The following is a 19,591-nucleotide window of genomic DNA, read 5'->3' as shown; positions in this document are numbered from 1 at the left end:
TACACCCACACAATCTGACATAACAATACACCCACACAATCTGACATTTCAACTGTCATTTTGTTTTGATAACAATAATTATTAAACACACACTAAAAACAGCTTGCATACAAAAACAACTTGTATACAAAAATCACGTACAGATATTCAAAGCATAATCTCTCTTGCAGCGTTAAAATTCCTAACTAGATCTACTAATCATGCGTAGCCTAGTGCTTTGTCCATAATTATATACAAATTCCGAACTATAATTATGCAGAGCCTAATGTTTTGTCTATGTATACGATGTCAGAGAGATAATATTCTGGATGGCTGCTCCCCAGTTGTATCCCAGCTCCAGCCTTGCACACAAGCTTGGGTAGGTCTTGTCAGTGGCCCCCACAAACGAGGCAGCTCTCTCCACTCCAGCACGATACTCCTCGTTGACAGCACGGGTAATGCGGACCTTTGCCTCAATCTCTACCGCAAACTCCCCGGGAAAGCTTTCTGAGAGCATCGTCATTACCAGTAGAGTGGCCACCACTTGACACAGTGCCTTGAACACAGTGGACCCTGCACAATGGAGCACACACTGGCATCACTACACATGTTTAATAGCCTCGGTGGTCCCAGGCCGATTTTTTTCAAGTTGAAAAATAATATCACAAGGACACATGTACATTAATGCCTAAAAAAGGAACTAGATTTTTTACTTGTCTTATAATTTCCCATTTTCGGAAAAAAACCGTGGGCTATCGCTGAGTCAGCAGCTCTTAACTGATGATCCGATTAAAGACATTATAGACAATAACTTGAGTTGTTGACAGTGAAAGGATAGCCACTTACCGAGTGACCTCCCTCCTGCCTTGATGAGCACACCCTCCACCAGCTGAGGCTGTAGCTTCACCAGGAGCAGGTCAACCACACTCCACGAGCCATCCTATGAAACACACTAGTCTAAGAGAACAAAGTACGTTTTTTATAATCTCACCGATTTCTGCGCAGCAAAAATTCTCGCCAGTTCACTCCTGTTTAGCTTGAGCGTTGTCTTGGCAACCCGCCCCTCAACAGTGCTCTCACTCAGTGATTGAGATATAGCCATGGCCATCTGAGCCAAACATCACTAACATCACTATACATATGGTGACACTGCCTCACCATTTGGTCCTCAGACAGTTCCAGCAGGTTGGACACTGGTGGCTGTTCATAGGCAAAGAAATCTTCCATCATCTCCTCTTCACCAGCTCCAGCCATTACATCACTGATCTCACTGCTCCTCTCACCTCCAAACACCTTCCTGTGTACAATATTTGCACCACCGCCACCACCGCCCCATGAGTCATCAGAGTCATCATCAAAACTATCGCTGTACGATGACTCACAACTTGCATTCTCCCTCTCATCTGTATCACATGTACACAAGCACAGTCAGTGTAGGCAAGCAAGCTACACGCACACAAGCACAGTCAGTGTAGGCAAGCAAGCTACACGCACACAAGCACAGTCAGTGTAGGCAAGCAAGCTACACGCACACAAGCACAGTCAGTGTAGGCAAGCAAGCTACACGCACACAAGCACAGTCAGTGTAGGCAAGCAAGCTACACGTACACAAGCACAGTCAGTGTAGGCAAGCAAGCTACACGTACATACATACTTCACTATAGATGAAACTTACTATCATCGAGAGCAATGCTTTGTCTAGCGGACAATGCTTGAGAGAGAGCGTCTGCAATATTCAGCTTGGGTTTGGCCTCCTTCTGTTTGAGTGCCTGCAAGGGAACACAATACTCGAGTGGGCGGTGGAGCTAATGCTGCCATTATTATTAGAGGAGGTGATAGGAACACAGTCCCTACTAGACTTACAGGCAAGCTATCAAAACAGTCTATGAATGTACTTACTGGAACTTTCTTGAGAGCTGACCCTTTTGTTATCGCTGAGAGAAGGGATCCTCTTCCTCTGGCTAAGCTAGTCGGCTTTGATGGAGCAGTGGACTGGTTGGAGCTGGCAAATCTTGCAACTGTGTGCACAGGTCATAGTACAGAATGTGGTGTTATTGCCAGTGTGTACCTCTGGGGGCAGGGGGTGGGGGAGGAGGTGCAGCAACTGGGCCCGACCTCCTGGTATAGGCACTGTCACCAGACATAACGTGCTTTTCTTGGCCTACGCACGTGTGGTTACATGCAGTGGGACACAAAGACAGAGAACTTACGATGACCTTTATCCTTTTCATCAGCCACTGTCATCTTCTTCCCTACAGTGTGTACATGAAAGCAGCGTCATGACTAAGAGGTGCGTAATCGTGATTAACAAACCTTTACTAAACCCCCGGAGCAACCCCCTCTCAGCCTGAGGCTGTAACAATAACTCAAGTCAAGTACATGGAACACACATAATCTGTCTCACCAATGGAGCTGCCTTCCTTTGTGGTTGTGGTGGGGCAGGGGGTGGGGGAAGTGGTGTTTCAACTCCATAAGACAGTTGAGTGGGCGCAGCTCTTAGAGATCTTTGAATTGGCTTTACCCTCCTCCCTGGCAAATATAGGGGGGCACCCGTGGGCGGTCCCGGAACCATATTAGAACTTTGATTACGAGCTCCAGCTTTAGGAGGTAGAGGTAGAGGACTATCTTTACACACTACTGTATTATAGGCAGCACTGTACACTAGACTCCCTAGCAGCTGTGGAGGGGCACCCGGGGGCGGAGGGGTCGGGGCTCCATAGCCTGGTGCAGGCGGAGGGGGCGGAGCTCCATAGCCTGGTGCAGGTGGAGGGGGCGGAGCTCCATAGCCTGGTGCAGGTGGAGGGGGCGGAGCTGGAACCATGTTAGAACCTCGAAAACGATCTTCATTTGGAACGACATACAAAGTTATAATATGAGCACGGGCAACATACTGTGACTCACCACGGAGAGATGGAGATGACATCCTCCCTAAACGCTTCTCCTGAGATGAACTTAGTCTGAGCATGTGATTATAACAGAGGAACTTACCAGCATCCTTATAGGTGGTGGTCCTCCGTGAACCTCGTGTGTATCTAGTGAGGGAGTGGTGTGTATATAGTGAGGGGGTGGTGTGTATATAGTGAGGGGATGGTGTGTATATAGTGAGGGGGTGGCAATGTGTGTGTGTGTGTGTGTAGTGAGGGAAGCTAATGAGCTACCAATGTGTGTGTGTGTGTGTGTAGTGAGGAGAGCTAAAGTGAGGGAAGCTAATGACCTACCAATGTGTGTGTGTGTGTGTGTAGTGAGGAGAGCTAATGACCTACCAATGTGTGTGTGTGTGTGTGTAGTGAGGAGAGCTAATGACCTACCAATGTGTGTGTGTGTGTGTGTAGTGAGGAGAGCTAATGACCTACCAATGTGTGTGTGTGTGTGTAGTGAGGAGAGCTAATGACCTACCAATGTGTGTGTGTGTGTGTGTGTAGTGAGGAGAGCTAATGACCTACCAATGTGTGTGTGTGTGTGTGTAGTGAGGAGAGCTAATGACCTACCAATGTGTGTGTGTGTGTGTGTGTAGTGAGGAGAGCTAATGACCTACCAATGTGTGTGTGTGTGTGTAGTGAGGAGAGCTAATGACCTACCAATGTGTGTGTGTGTGTGTAGTGAGGAGAGCTAATGACCTACCAATGTGTGTGTGTGTGTGTGTAGTGAGGAGAGCTAATGACCTACCAATGTGTGTGTGTGTGTGTGTGTGTAGTGAGGAGAGCTAATGACCTACCAATGTGTGTGTGTGTGTGTAGTGAGGATAGCTAATGACCTACCAATGTGTGTGTGTGTGTGTGTAGTGAGGAGAGCTAATGACCTACCAATGTGTGTGTGTGTGTGTGTAGTGAGGAGAGCTAATGACCTACCAATGTGTGTGTGTGTGTGTAGTGAGGAGAGCTAATGACCTACCAATGTGTGTGTGTGTGCGTGTAGCGAGGAGAGCTAATGACCTACCAAGACAATCATCGCGCCTTTTCACTTTCTGTGTAATTTCTAACAGGATCTGGGCTACTGGATTGAGAAAAACTCACAGTTTAGCTTTATACACATCAACAACTAACCTTCATCCAACTCATGGTGTAGAGTTGCTCTCTCTACACATTATAATAGAGATAAAAATTTAATACATATATCGAGGTTAGCTAAGAGGAAATTTCAGGGGCTTTATTCATGGCTACTTCAAATATTACTACAAGACTAGGAGGCTTACGCTTGGCTTAGTGAGAGGGGATGGGTAATGGAGGACTAGCTAATGGTGACCTACCAAGATTAACATTAAGGCTCTTCCTGATCTGCTGAGTTTGTAACATGAGCTGGGCTATGGTAGGACTGACTATTATTGAGAGAGAAACTCACAGTTAAGCCTTATACAGATCAACAACTAACCTTCAGCCAAATCAGCCTTCTGAGGTAGAGCTTCTCTCTCTACACAATGTGATTATAATAATTATAACCTAAGGCTATATATTATAACCTAAGGCTATATATTATAACCTAAGGCTATATATTATAACCTAAGGCTATATATTATAACCTAAGGCTATATATTATAACCTAAGGCTATATATTATAACCTAAGGCTATATATTATAACCTAAGGCTATATATTATAACCTAAGGCTATATATTATAACCTAAGGCTATATATTATAACCTAAGGCTATATATTATAACCTAAGGCTATATATTATAACCTAAGGCTATATATTATAACCTAAGGCTATATATTATAACCTAAGGCTATATATTATAACCTAAGGCTATATATTATAACCTAAGGCTATATATTATAACCTAAGGCTATATATTATAACCTAAGGCTATATATTATAACCTAAGGCTATATATTATAACCTAAGGCTATATATTATAACCTAAGGCTATATATTATAACCTAAGGCTATATATTATAACCTAAGGCTTGCTGGGGAAATCAAGTGCTTTACAAGGCTACTCCAAAGGTTACTTTATTAGCTGCTTAGTGTTGTATGCAATGAGAGAGGGCAGCTAATGGTGACCTACCAAGACGAACAGTGGGCTCCATCATGACCTGCTCTACGAGACGAACAGTGGGCTCCATCATGACCTGCTCTACTTCTCTGCTGGCTGGATTGATAGCTATATAACTAAGAATGAAGTTAATGTTTGTAGCACACCTTTTTTCTTCTTCTTCTTCTTTGTCCCCAACATGTCCCCTCCCATTCTCTCTTGGTTCATGCGTATCGTTGTCACATCAAACCCGAATGGACGGGAGGGTGCTTGGAAAGAAGAAGCCATGGGTATTACTACAAGTTGGAAGAGTATTGAAAGGCAACACAGACAGTGAAAATGAACACACCTTCCATCAGTTGCTCTAATTCATCTTCCTCCTCCTCCTGGCTACTACGAACTTTGCTGAGCATTAAAGCACGAACATCTTTCTTTGATTCCTTCGCAACCTCGTTCTGGCTTTGTCGTGGCAATACTGGTACAGGACCAGCACTTCGTTTGACACGCTCGAATGGGCTCCTCATTGTTAGTATGCCTCTCTTAGAGACAGCTTCATCTCCAATGTATGCATCCTTCTGACCCATACCCACCATCACGCCCTGAGGGAGGGAGAGGGTTAGCAACCATCCATCATACACTACAATAGCACACCATGTGTCTTGGTCTACCCACGAGAGCTGGGAACACTGCTCTAGGAGCATCATCACCCGCCATGCCAGCCTGTAGTGGTGGGGGGTGATACACACACACAGAGGGGGTGTGGCTACGTACCTTCACTGTGGCCATTCCAGTATCAATCACCAAACTCTCAATATATTCGTAATCCTCGGTAACCTCCTCATAGACAAGTGGAGGGGGGAGTCCCATCAGACTGGGGGGCGGGGGGATAGGAGTCATCAAACAATAACCGTACTCATCGTCAATGCTTGTCCAAGCCTCCTCCTCAGCCCTCTGTCTCTCCGCTCTTTCCCTAGCATCAGTCTCCTGTACCCTACACGCGTGTGTGTGTGTGTGTGGGTGTGTGTGTGTGTGTGTGTGTGTGTGTGTGGATAAAAGTATACACATAACAGAGGAACAGGCTTATCAATATGTGTTTCAAATGAACATTTAATGATGTATATGATCATCACACTAACTTACTCCATAGTGTGCGTATAACCTGGGTTATGTGATAATCTGCTCCCAGTTTAACGTATATTTGACTTACTTTCTCTCCATCTCCACCAGTTCTGCCAGTCTTTGCGTGGCCTCGGTTGAGAAGGCCAACTCCAGCTTGCCCCTCTCTGTGTCCAACAGCTGGAGTGCCTCCCTGTACTGGCTGGAGTCAGTCAGGATGGTTACCATCTTGCTCAGCAGCTGCGTGGAGGAAATGTAAGAGAGATATCATCAATGATACTGCAGATGTACGTAACACCACAGTGCAGCTGAAGCTTTGACTTGTATACTGTATTACACTATGTACCACATACAGTTAGTGTATCGGCATACACGAGACACATGTACCTGAAATCGTTTAGTGTGCTCTGCCCCTAACACCTCCTCTGTGGTGGTCCATGTCTCCTTGTACGCTTGCAAGGACAGCTGGTCGTCCATCAAAGCCTCCCCCCTCGACAAACACTCATCAATACTCAACATGGCCTCCTAGACAGGTCAAACAGAACACAGTCATTACTACAAGGTACTGATGCCCTTATGTATGATTGATGCTAAAAAGGATGCCCAAGTACAGAGTAATGGCTGCTGTATGAGTAAGCCTTGCAGCTCTCTACACACGTGTACCTTCTCTGGGTCCCTCCCCTGGTCTATTGTCCAGCCCATGTACGACAGTTTGTCCACTCCTTCCTTCTCCACCAGTTGCATGATGGACGGGCCATGGGAGCTGTCGAACTTTTCATCTTTTTCTCTCTCTTCAATGGCCACAAAGCTTGTGAACTGGGACACAATGGAGTAGTCCTTGCTGATGTTGATGATGTACGACTTTCTGTCCCTCTTGAGTATCTGTACAAATGAATGACAGACTAAAATGTAGCAACTGTGAATGATGGTCAACACCCTGTTAACAGTGTAGTGAACTGGTAAGCGTTACCCACACACACACACACACACCCACACACACACACACACACACACACACCCACCCACACACCTCATGCTGTGTTCGGTCAGTGTCCAAAGATCCCTCCGTCCAGTCTCTGATGATGGCACGAGCTGTCAACTGGTGTAGCGTCTGTATGGTGAGTACAGTAAAACCAATTAGTCTCAAGTTGTGGCCGCCCTCTCACCTTCCCCTGTGTCTTGCCCAGGTCACCAGTAGAGACCATTGTCTCAACGTGCTTGCTTCCTATACGAGCTTTGAGCGTTGCCATGGTGCAGTGAGGCACAAACCCGTACACCACTTGTCGAGATCCACTGAACAATGACACCAGTTCCTGGGGGGCCTAGGGGGGGAGGACAAGTGGGGGGCTAGGGGGGAGAGGACAAGTGGGGGGCCTAGGGGGGGAGGACAAGTGGGGGGCTAGGGGAGAGGACAAGTAGGCGTACTTTGGGAGCTAGAAAATCTTCAGGTACAATGTATACAGCTGTTTTTTCGATAATGGTTATTTACCCAATAACATAATTTTATGCATGAAGGCTTAGCTATGAGGACATGTAGCATCTTTGTGTGGTATTTTACCCGATAACAAGAGGCTATGAGAAAAGGTGCACCATACACCACACTATAGACACCTACTCTACCTGTATTGGAGTGGGTGCGTTCTCATCAAACTGCTGCCACTCGACACTGACGGAGGTGAGGGCGGGCTGGAACGATTTGGACAGTTGACCTTTCACCTTACGCTCCCATTTTGACTTGGTTTTGGTATCGAAGAACACCTCACAACCTCCGCCCATGCGTGCCATGGAGCGCAGGAAGTGCTTGTTAGCTGCCGAGCTGGACAGGAAGTGACATCACTATGCATCATAATGACACTAAGGACCTCACCTTACACCAAACGTAAAGAGTCGGCTGCTGCGTACTCCCTGGCGTATAGTGTCAAGAGTAGGGCCCTCCTCTGTCATGTGACCATCGGATATAAGGAAGAGGGAACGTGGGGGTAGGGTGGTGGTATCTGCCACGCCCCCTGTGGTAGTACTGTCAAGGTCAGACAAGAGCTGGAGACAGCGGAGAGGTCGCCAAAGGTCAGTACTCCCCATGTCAGCTGTGCAGCTCTGAGGGAACCAACGAGGAATCAAGATTTAACATGCGCGGCAATTTCTAAAGCTGTACCTTGACAAACTCAGCAGCAGTGGTCATTGTCTCCTTGCTCTTCATCACACTCGAGGGGTACAGTACATCACACGCTGTGAGGACACAGCAGAGTGGATGACATGCTACCATGTACAGTGGGTGACATGCTACCATGTACAGTGGGTGGCATGCCACCATGTACAGTGGATGACATGCCACCATATACAGTGGATGACATGCTACCATATACAGTGGATGACATGCCACCATGTACAGTGGACGACATGCTACCATATACAGTGACATGCCACCATGTACAGTGGATGACATGCCACCATGTACAGTGGACGACATGCTACCATATACAGTGACATGCCACCATGTACAGTGGATGACATGCCACCATGTACAGTGGATGACATGCTACCGTATACGGTGGACGACATGCCACCATGTACAGTGGATGACATGCTACCATGTACGGTGGATGACATGCTACCATGTACAGTGGGTGACATGCCACCATGTACAGTGGATGACATGCTACCGTATACGGTGTATGACATGCCACCATGTACAGTGGGTGACATGCTACCATGTACAGTGGGTGGCATGCCACCATGTACAGTGGATGACATGCCACCATATACAGTGGATGACATGCTACCATATACAGTGACATGCCACCATGTACAGTGGATGACATGCTACCATATACAGTGACATGCCACCATGTACAGTGGATGACATGCTACCATATACAGTGACATGCCACCATGTACAGTGGATGACATGCTACCATATACAGTGACATGCCACCATATACAGTGGATGACATGCCACCATGTACAGTGGATGACATGCCACCATGTACAGTGGATGACATGCTACCATGTACAGTGGATGACATGCCACCATGTACAGTGGATGACATGCTACCATATACAGTGACATGCCACCATGTACAGTGGATGACATGCTACCATATACAGTGACATGCCACCATATACAGTGGATGACATGCTACCATATACAGTGACATGCCACCATATACAGTGGATGACATGCTACCATATACAGTAACATGCCACCATATACAGTGGATGACATGCTACCATATACGGTGGATGACATGCCACCATATACAGTGGATGACATGCTACCATATACAGTGGATGACATGCTACCATATACAGTGGATGACATGCTACCATATACAGTGGATGACATGCCACCATATACAGTGGATGACATGCTACCATATACAGTGGATGACATGCTACCATATACGGTGGATGACATGCCACCATATACAGTGGATGACATGCTACCATATACAGTGGATGACATGCTACCATATACAGTGGATGACATGCTACCATATACAGTGGATGACATGCCACCATATACAGTGGATGACATGCTACCATATACAGTGGATGACATGCTACCATATACGGTGGATGACATGCCACCATATACGGTGGATGACATGCTACCATATACAGTGACATGCCACCATGTACAGTGGATGACATGCTACCATGTACAGTGGATGACATGCTACCGTATACGGTGGATGACATGCTACCATGTACAGTGGATGACATGCCACCATGTACGGTGGATGACATGCCACCATGTACAGTGGATGACATGCCACCATGTACAGTGGGTGACATGCTACCATATACGGTGGATGACATGCCACCATGTACACGCTGTGTACAGCATCACACTACCAACTACACAGGACAACCTACTTTAGCTGAATAGATTATTAATTGTTAGCTTCTGTACAGTAATCTCGCTACTAAGGTATTGCTGCTTGTAATGAGAGGTGATCTTACTGGCTCCAAATGTGACAATGTTGAAGAGGCATTTTGTAGGGAGGTGGGCTAGAAGGAGCAGGAGCACTTTCTTAGCACTAGTTAGCGCTTCTCCTTTCATGGAGTTGGACAGATCCAGCAGGAAGATGATCTCATTCTCAGTGATGGTATCAGCCTCAAACTCTGGGTAGAATGTCAGCATGCATGCCTGGGAGGGAGGAGACACACATCATACAGTAGTGGATAGCCCACAAGAAAATGACGAGCTTAAGCACACCATATTGTAGCACTACCAAACAGCTACTAAATGTATCTTTTAGCTTTGAAATTGGACTTCCCAAATAAGTTTTAGACAATCAGATTTAGTTCCGAAAACAGAGCTATTCAGTGAATTTTCAACCCACCCACCCCCACCCGTACTCACGCTGTGACCTTTGTCCTCCTCCACCCACATTCTGGGTACGTGAATTTCAGCCAGTCCAACGAGGAGTGTGAACCCTGACCCCAACACACTCCCTTCACACACCTCTACTGTTGCCATGGACGCAGTTTGCTGCCGGCACACAGCAATTGATAAGAGTTACGGCAATAGCTGGGTATATATACCTTGATCTTGATCATATGAGTGGGGCACTCTAGAGTCTTGATAGTGAAGGGCATCTCAATAGACACTTGTACACTCAAATTATCACTGCAGATTATGCCAATCCATTACAATGTACTACACACACACACGCCCACACACACGCCCACCTTTGTTCTTTGACCTTCACTTTCTCCACGTCTGACTGTGTGCTAGCGTCGAGGGCAGCCTCTTGTTTCCATGGCGCCACAGAGCCTGGTAATGAGAAGACGATGTTGTCCCCCTCCACTGCCAGCTCTGCTACGTAGATGATCTTGATGAGAACACTAGCTCCGGGAGGAAGGTTACCCACACTGACTGTGAACACATCCTGCAGCCAGGGGGGGGGGGGGCAATGTCACTACATGTACATCATACAGGGGGGGGGGGCAATGTCACTACATGTACATCATACAGGGGGGGGGGCAATGTCACTACATGTACACCATACAGGGGGGGGGGGGCAATGTCACTACATGTACACCATACAGGGGGGGGGGGGGGCAATGTCACTACATGTACATCATATGTAGTAAGCCTTCAATGTTGCTAAATACAGGTAGTCATTCTTCAGACTAATATTGCCTCCCTACAACTCTTTATCATAGTAAACCTTTAATCTTGCTGTATATTTATACTAAATCCCCCCCGCCCACTCACTGGAGTCTCCTCGTCCATGAGGTAGGCACCGTGTCCCTTACTGATGGCTTCTCTGTACTCTCTGTGAGCTTGTTCCTTCTCCTTCACTTCACCCACGATATGCTTACCATTGATGAACGCTTCAAACCCACACACTAACAAGGGGGTGTGGTTAACAGCACAGACCCCTCCCACTACCACACCCACCTGCTGCCATATCGTCCAGAGGGAATACATATTTAGCCTCAATGGGTACTTGACTCTTGTTCTTGTAACCTTGCAGTACTACCACCCTGGCTGCTAGATCAATGAGCTGAGCCCTCACAGCCACAGACTCTAGAGGTACATCCACCCCCTCTGCTTGTAGCCCCGCCTTCACCTTGTCCAGGGGGTTAGCTATGTCCTTCACATCACCAAGGCTCACTGCATGACAGCAATGGTAGTCAGTCAGGCTGGCAAGTCTTGAACACTATTATAGTGCATTATGCAATATAAGTGTGTACCTTCCTCTGGTAGCTCCTTCCCACTCTCTTCCCCCTCTGCCCCCTCCTCCACAGCCTCACTGATCACACCCTCACTAGCCACTCCCCCACAATCTTGGTCTGGTAACATAAACTCCACAAGATAACGCATCCTCTGCTGGTGAGCACTGAACACCACATACTCATCCGCCTGCAGTTAATACAACCTTCACCTTTGGACTAAGCAAACCCACCATTGGACTAAGCAAACCCATCATTGTACGCAAGGCCTATCACATGCTTTTGGTACACACAAAAAGAATGGATTTGACAGATCTTTGATTTAATTATGAGGAGCATTGAAAATTGTATGCCAATTAATGTCATAATAATAACTCTGAGTTATGGACAGTCAAACAACACATCGATTTGTCAGTACCTTGAAGAAAGAATCTTCCTCTTCTGTTTCTTTGGTGCCCTTGACACTATCATAGCCCTCTGGAGGTTGCGTCAGCTCCTTGGCCGTGTTCCTGTACTCCTAGAGGGGCACAATGATGTAATTCAGTTTATGTAACTTGAAACTGAGCAGGAATGTACCTTGCAGTTGCCAAGGGCGACCTGGTTAACAAGCATGAGTCGTGTGCCCCGCCCACTTTTGCCAGGTTTTGAGAACTTGCAGGATAGTGAGGAGGAGCCAGCAAAGTAGAGCCCACCCCCCAACATGCCGGGGTCCGAGCGAGTCCCTCCGAAATCATCCACCACAATCTTGGGCAACAGGAGACCTCTGTGTGTGTGTGTGTGTGTGTGTGTGTGTGTGTGTGTGTGTGTGTGTGTGTGTGTGTGTGTGTGTGTGTGTGTGTGTGTGTGTGTGTGTGTGTGTGCGTGCGTGCGTGCGTGCGTGCGTGCGTGTGTGGGGGATATCGAAAAAGTGAACAATCCATGTCTTCCTAAAGAGCTTCAAGGGATTATGGTATTGATCTGTTTAAACACTCTTCTCTTGGCTCTGTAACTAGAGTTCTGATGGTCCAAATTCAACGATTTTCTGAAAGATTAGAAGGAGCTCTATCAGATGGTTTGTTTAAATTTGGAACGGGCCATAATTTCCTATTTTCCATAAAATAGCCCATGGTCTTTTGTCAAAAATAGGCCGAAAATAGACTTCTGATTGTAACACATTATCTGAAAGGCCTCTCTCTAATTAAGCTTTCAGAAAATCATACAATTAACGTTATTGGACCATCGGAACTAAGCTTTCAGAAAATCCAAAAATGTTTGACATTAGATCAACAGTACTCAAGTTATGGCTGTTGAAAGATGTTCAACTACACCCCCACCCCCTCCGTTTAATCCAAATCTTTCAGCTGCCATAACTTGAATTCTGTGGATCCAAAGTCAGCCGTTCAAAAGATGCAAAAGGTTTAAGTTTCCCAGTGAGGCCACTGCAAAAGGCTCTATACCTTGCAACAGCCATAACTTAATTTTGAATGGTCCAAATTCAATGATTTTATGATTTTATGAAGCTTAAAAGGAGCTCTTTTAGATGGTAGGCTCAAATCTCAAATTTGGAACGGGCCATAATTTCCTATTTTCGGTAAAAGACCATCATGGGCTATGTATGGTCTTTTGTCAAAAACAGGCCGAAAATAGACTTCTGATTTTAACACACAATCGGAAAGGCCTCTCTCTAAGCTTTCAGAAAATCATAAAATTGGACCAAAGATACTTAACGCTGAATGCATAATGTATACCTTGATAGTATGCCGAGGAAGTTCCTGACAGGTGAGGCATGGAAGAGCAGCTGTTTGTTGGGAATAGTGTAGGTGAAGCCACTGTCCTCCACTGGACGATGGAGAGTGTACACAGCCTCCAGTGCCAGGGGGGCACTCAGGGAACTGCAGGGTCAGGCTTATAGTCAGCTGAGTCTCATTGCATTGTCAGCACTAATCATAAATACAATGACACTGTACAAGCTGTATGAGTATACACTAGTCAGCATTGTAGTTGAGGTAATAGAGCGCCCCTGTGCTCATTGTCTATGGCCGTACCTGTCTTGAGTGTTGTAGACGTGGTTGCTGATGTCAGCATACTCTGGGGAGGTTGGGTCCAACAGTTGTATATCACACCTGAGTGAGCGATACTTGCCCTCGGCACTCCCTCTACTGGACCAGTTGGTAGCCTCACTCACTCCAATAGAGTCCTTCACCAGCTGCACAACACAACACAACACAACACAATGCATGGACAAGTGAGTGTAGTCGCTAAAACCCACTATAACCGATAACCTTGCATAGACCTGTATCTAGACGTATCTACGTGTACACACTGTTGACCCCTCTGCCCACTCCGCCCACTCCACAACTCACCTGACAGAGGTCCTGCTTCTCTGCGATGACCCTCTTGTCGGTGATGTCACTCTGATGTCCAGGATTGTGGGGGAGGTGGGAGAAAAACTCTCGAGACATTTTACGCAACTCTATAATAAAATAATAATAATATTCAACCGTCCCTACAGATATCTATTCTCACCGTCTCTATCGTTCTTTCCTGCCTCCAATAGATTCTTTATAGAGAGTAGAGCGGCCTCTGCCTTTTCAACCTGTTCCATCTTTATAGCCTCCAGGGGTGTGGCCAGCACCTCGTCAAGACGTCCGCTGACTTCCTCCCAGATATAATCAACGAGTCGTGATACCTCAGGGGCTATGTTGAGATCGCCCCCTCCACTGTGCCTAGCTTCAGCCAGCAGCTGAGGGGAGAGGTTGTGAGTGTACGTGGAAAATAAAATAGGACGTATTTTTTAGGATATTACAGCCTTTTTACCGCTTGAAATTTTAAACAGAAATGCTAGTCTGCAGTGTGTAGACTAGTGTACAGAGCCTATAGTGTGGTCCCACTGTGTGCACTGTAGCTAGTGTACAGAGCCTATAGTGTGGTCCCACTGTGTGCACTGTAGCTAGTGTACAGAGCCTATAGTGTGGTCCCACTGTGTGCACTGTAGCTAGTGTACAGAGCCTATAGTGTGGTCCCACTGTGTGCACTGTAGCTAGTGTACAGAGCCTATAGTGTGGTCCCACTGTGTGCACTGTAGACTAGTGTACAGAGCCTATAGTGTGGTCCCACTGTGTGCACTGTAGACTAGTGTACAGAGCCTATAGTGTGGTCCCACTGTGTGCACTGTAGCTGGTGTACAGAGCCTATAGTGTGGTCCCACTGTGTGCACTGTAGCTAGTGTACAGAGCCTATAGTGTGGTCCCACTGTGTGCACTGTAGACTAGTGTACAGAGCCTATAGTGTGGTCCCACTGTGTGCACTGTAGCTAGTGTACAGAGCCTATAGTGTGGTCCCACTGTGTGCACTGTAGCTAGTGTACAGAGCCTATAGTGTGGTCCCACTGTGTGCACTGTAGCTAGTGTACAGAGCCTATAGTGTGGTCCCACTGTGTGCACTGTAGCTAGTGTACAGAGCCTATAGTGTGGTCCCACTGTGTGCACTGTAGACTAGTGTACAGAGCCTATAGTGTGCTCCCACTGTGTGCACTGTAGCTAGTGTACAGAGCCTATAGTGTGGTCCCACTGTGTGCACTGTAGCTAGTGTACAGAGCCTATAGTGTGGTCCCACTGTGTGCACTGTAGCTAGTGTACAGAGCCTATAGTGTGGTCCCACTGTGTGCACTGTAGCTAGTGTACAGAGCCTATAGTGTGGTCCCACTGTGTGCACTGTAGCTAGTGTACAGAGCCTATAGTGTGGTCCCACTGTGTGCACTGTAGCTAGTGTACAGAGCCTATAGTGTGGTCCCACTGTGTGCACTGTAGCTAGTGTACAGAGCCTATAGTGTGGTCCCACTGTGTGCACTGTAGCTAGTGTACAGAGCCTATAGTGTGGTCCCACTGTGTGCACTGTAGCTAGTGTACAGAGCCTATAGTGTGGTCCCACTGTGTGCACTGTAGCTAGTGTACAGAGCCTATAGTGTGGTCCCACTGTGTGCACTGTAGACTAGTGTACAGAGCCTATAGTGTGGTCCCACTGTGTACACTGTAGCTAATGGTGGGTTTATGCTTCCTTTATACATTGTAAGGTTTTCATTCAAGTGAGGTGACCAGGGTATGGCCCACCTTCCTGAGCTGTGGTGATCCGACTTGTGTAGAGAGGAAGTGAGTCTTGCTGAGTGAGTGGGGGGAGGAGATGTGCTGACGATGCAGTTGTGTGTACACGTACTCAGCATTCAATGCAGAGCCAACATAGCGGCAGTCACACTTGCCCAACTCTCCAGTCTAATTAAGGGAAACAATTGTAATATCACACACACTCTCTTCTCACCAGCGCGTCTTTCTTCTCAAGTTGTCCTGTGTGAGTGAACACTCTGTATAGGGGTCCTGTGGCCTCCACTTGACCTTTGACCTCCTTATAGTAGAGCTCCGCTTTCACCTTTGGCACAACGTGAATCTCCAAACATGCAAAACTTGTTTTCTGACTTCGAGGGTCCACTTTCTGTTGTAACAATCAATGCAATGTTGACAGTTGACACAGAGTAGCGTGTTACCTTGAGCAGTGCGTGTCTAGCTACCTCGTAGCTTGTCTCAGGGAAGGCAGGTGCCTTGCCGTCATTGTGAGGCCACGCCCATATCCTAAGGGGGTGGGTGGACGTCAATTAGCGGTTGAATGTAGTTAGTTGTGACTTACTTGAGTTGGTTGAGGTTTACTATTGATTTGGGTCTCTTCTTTCTCTTGTCTGCATTGGCTTTGTCTTTCATGGAGGCTGTGGGGGATGCGTGCAGGGGGTATGCAGTGGGGGGTATGTGCAGGGGGGTGCGTGCAGGGGGTATGTGCAGGGGGTATGTGCAGGGGGTATGCAGTGGAGGGTATGTGCAGGGGGTATGCAGTGGGGGGGAGATTTAAAACTGAAACTGGCTCACAATAATACAGTAATAATAACGAAGGTGCTCAGTTTAGTAAGCACACCACCTACCTATAATCTTGCCAGTGCTAAACTCTTCTGCGGCTGTTTTACCGACCACTAGGAACTTGTCAGCCTCGAGTAGTTTGCCAGCACTCAGACACTCGGCAACAAAGGCCAACGACACCACGGGTATTCCCCACTTGGTGGCCATTCGACTCTTGTACGAATCCTGAGCCTTCTCAGCATTGTTCACAACCAGGTACGTCGTCTGAGTGGGCGGGTGTGTGGTGTGTGTGGTTTATTTAATGATGTATGCTTTGTACTAGACACTGGCTGGTACAGTGTGGTGCAGCTGGTCACACTAGCTACCTTCTTGGTGACTATGAAGGAGACAATTCCACCATTCTCAATAATAGTTCTCTTTAGCTCCAGCTTCTTCTTGAAGGGCAGTCCAGAGTCCAGCTCTAGGGTGACCTGGCACCCCTCAAACACACTTGTACTCATTGCTAGCCTTGTGCTCCAGTCTTGGCTCTTGTCAATGTAGCTAGCTATATGATATGATATTATCTACTGCCTACTATACTATGTCCTGCACCTCCCTACAAGCCCCTCCCCTCTCCAGCTATGATCAGTAGACTAGCCACACCTTTCCTTGTCATAGCATTGCTATTCAATTTCCCAGGCTAGGCCCAGCTCAGCAACTCTACACACAGTACACAGTGCTCAGCTAATAGTCGTCCTTGCAGTGAGTGTTCTAGCTGTCTTTCCTCCCTCCAGTGTGTGTGCACGGCCATCAGTAGCTCAGTGTGAGTCAAGAGTAAACACAGATAATGTCCCCTTTTACAGCTCAGTGTATTTGTATGTGCTATAGATGTGTGTGATGGCACCATTCATTCTCTTGCAGGACTCTAACAAACAAAGCTCCACCCAATCTAACAAGTCAGAGATGCCCAGAAAACGGACTATGACGTCAGATCTGCTGACAAAGCAACAAGGGGAGGTTATAAAGGTGGGGTTCCTAAAGAAGAAAGGGCATGTACGGAGGAACTGGCTGGACAGGTGGTTTGTCCTCACCACAGAGGGCATGTACTACTACAAGAACAGACTGGTAGGTATCACTGTGTGTGAGGGTGTCTCTGTGTGTGAGGGTGTCACTGTGTGTGAGGGTGTCACTGTGTGTGAGGGTTAATGGCAAGTATGCATTCTGTTATAATAATCATGTACTTATTGAAAGGCTATTGTACTCAATTTGTTGGAAATTTGGGGAAATTGTGTTGAAAACATTCTTATCTCGTTTGAATAACATGTACTGATGGATTGTTGCTAGGGCACGTACCCTGTACATGTACTAGAGTAGACAGCTGTGGATCATCGGACATTGGATAGTTTACCTTGCAATGCTCACATACAAGTGTATCTATGTATCCATTGCTTTAGTACAATGGCAGCGTATTGAGAAGCTCATTGTAGCAGCTTCTTTACAGCTATTAAGTTCCTTTGTAAGTGCTTCATTGTGGGTCCCCTGAGTGTGTGTGTGTGTGTGTGTGTGTGTGTGTGTGTGTGTGTGTGTGTGTGTGTGTGTGTGATGCAACACACATCTGACCTGCCCACTAGATTCTTGCTTACACACACACACACACACACACACACACACACACACACTGGCCACCTTTATTTACCTTTCCTCCACTGTACAAGGCTGGACAAATTAAAGCTCCTACTAAGAAAGGACTTGTCTGCTGTCCATTTTTAAAACTTATTAGCCATTAACTAAATATTTTCAATAGTATCGCTGTGTATTATCCCACACTGTCTGTTTGTACCTCTCTCCATAAATGGGTTGAGTGTACTGTCTTGCATTACATTGCTAATTGCTGAACGACTTCCTGAGCTCTAGCTCATATTGATACCAGTATGATACAGTTTCCCCCTCCCCCACTCACAGGATGAGAAACCTGTTGGTGTTGTACCTCTCTTTGGAAGCACAGCTAAAGAAGGTTAGCTCCAGCATGCCACTTACTGTACATTAGCTCCAGTACAGTATTTGACAGAGGACAAACACGTCAGTGTATATTATTATAGAGTGATTGGTGTTTGTTTTTCCCTTCAGACACACTACAGAAACATCAACATGTATTTACTTGTTGGACAGCAGAAGGTCAGTGTGTGTCCACACACACACACACACACACACACACACACACGTGTGTCCATCCACATACACACACACACACATGTGTGTCCATCCACACACACCCACACACACATGTGTTGTACTTTATACTCATAATTGAATGACTTGTGTGCTAATATTGTCGTGTGATCTCATGCAGGGAAGGACTATCCGGTGCAGGCCAGCACTAGGGACGAGATGATGGTTTGGTTGAAAGCTATTAGCGATGCAGTGGTGAGTTCACCCTTCATTAAACTTGCTGTATTATGTATATCTCGTAGACTACATGATTCGCTTGTTGACTACAAGCCTTTGCCACTTAACTTACATTCATCTGTTGCAAGTACAAACCATCCACTTAAAAACCATTGTTAGCATTACACAAGCCCACAATAAGCATCATTAGTGACTGATACGGACAGTGCTTCACCTATACCCCCCTCCCCCAGACTGAGAGAGAGAAGAGGCCGTCTGATGCAACAGGGGAAGCCTCAAAAAACCCTGCAGCCAAGGGAGGTGCTCAGGACACACCTAAGAAGAATGGAGCCTCAGCAGGAGCAGCTAAACCAGACTCTGATGAATCATCAGACGAAGATTAGGCCACTCTGAATTGTCGGAAAGGGATATTATAGCTTTGCCTTGTTTTTTGTTTTTTAAAGAAAATTTCATAGGTCACGCATACATACACTTCCACACCCGTACACCATCATTATATTGTGTACTGTTTACTGTGTAAACACTTTACTTGTCATAAACTGCTCAAAAACTGAATCAAACTCAGCTTTACTATTTAG

The 19,591-nt window shown here is 46.6% G+C and overlaps 2 protein-coding genes across 6 annotated transcripts; one reads left to right on the top strand and one right to left on the bottom strand.

Moving 5' to 3' along the window:
- Positions 1–88: 88 nt before the first annotated feature.
- Positions 89–17,236, bottom strand: LOC135349532 (protein mono-ADP-ribosyltransferase PARP4-like). Of its 5 annotated transcripts, none has more exons than XM_064548061.1 (48): positions 16,994–17,236; positions 16,694–16,892; positions 16,408–16,483; positions 16,268–16,352; positions 16,045–16,215; positions 15,840–15,998; positions 14,257–14,473; positions 14,094–14,203; positions 13,776–13,936; positions 13,479–13,622; positions 12,328–12,514; positions 12,170–12,268; positions 11,773–11,941; positions 11,477–11,692; positions 11,291–11,424; positions 10,762–10,961; positions 10,615–10,699; positions 10,433–10,561; positions 10,030–10,216; positions 8,219–8,292; positions 7,934–8,160; positions 7,687–7,882; positions 7,233–7,388; positions 7,097–7,177; positions 6,730–6,948; positions 6,454–6,591; positions 6,158–6,306; positions 5,722–5,941; positions 5,602–5,670; positions 5,300–5,549; positions 5,118–5,246; positions 4,984–5,067; positions 4,348–4,386; positions 4,226–4,294; positions 4,023–4,055; positions 3,916–3,972; positions 2,968–3,011; positions 2,881–2,920; positions 2,384–2,820; positions 2,293–2,332; positions 2,190–2,231; positions 2,048–2,140; positions 1,879–1,997; positions 1,655–1,748; positions 1,138–1,382; positions 971–1,087; positions 826–919; positions 89–552 (listed from the first exon to the last, which is right to left on the bottom strand). In XM_064548061.1, exons 1-48 carry the CDS (start codon positions 17,126–17,128, stop codon positions 275–277), a joined length of 6,696 nt encoding a protein of 2,231 aa, XP_064404131.1. In that variant the 5' UTR covers positions 17,129–17,236; the 3' UTR covers positions 89–274. The 5 variants fall into 5 exon arrangements, with proteins under 5 accessions (XP_064404131.1, XP_064404132.1, XP_064404134.1 ...); XM_064548062.1 differs by having other exon boundaries at positions 3,916–3,969; XM_064548064.1 differs by having other exon boundaries at positions 4,226–4,279.
- Positions 17,237–17,269: 33 nt separating this feature from the next.
- On the top strand, positions 17,270–19,586 carry LOC135349563 (pleckstrin homology domain-containing family A member 1-like). Its single transcript, XM_064548098.1, has 6 exons — positions 17,270–17,430; positions 17,529–17,732; positions 18,570–18,621; positions 18,735–18,782; positions 18,958–19,031; positions 19,247–19,586. The coding sequence occupies exons 2-6, from the start codon at positions 17,571–17,573 to the stop codon at positions 19,394–19,396; spliced, it is 486 nt and encodes a 161-aa protein (XP_064404168.1). The 5' UTR covers positions 17,270–17,430; positions 17,529–17,570; the 3' UTR covers positions 19,397–19,586.
- Positions 19,587–19,591: the final 5 nt, after the last annotated feature.

Source organism: Halichondria panicea, chromosome 16 (genome assembly GCF_963675165.1).
Source record: "Halichondria panicea chromosome 16, odHalPani1.1, whole genome shotgun sequence".
Lineage (NCBI taxonomy): Eukaryota > Metazoa > Porifera > Demospongiae > Suberitida > Halichondriidae > Halichondria > Halichondria panicea.
Note: the sequence above shows the minus strand (reverse complement) of the source record. Positions and strands in the feature narration are given on the sequence as shown.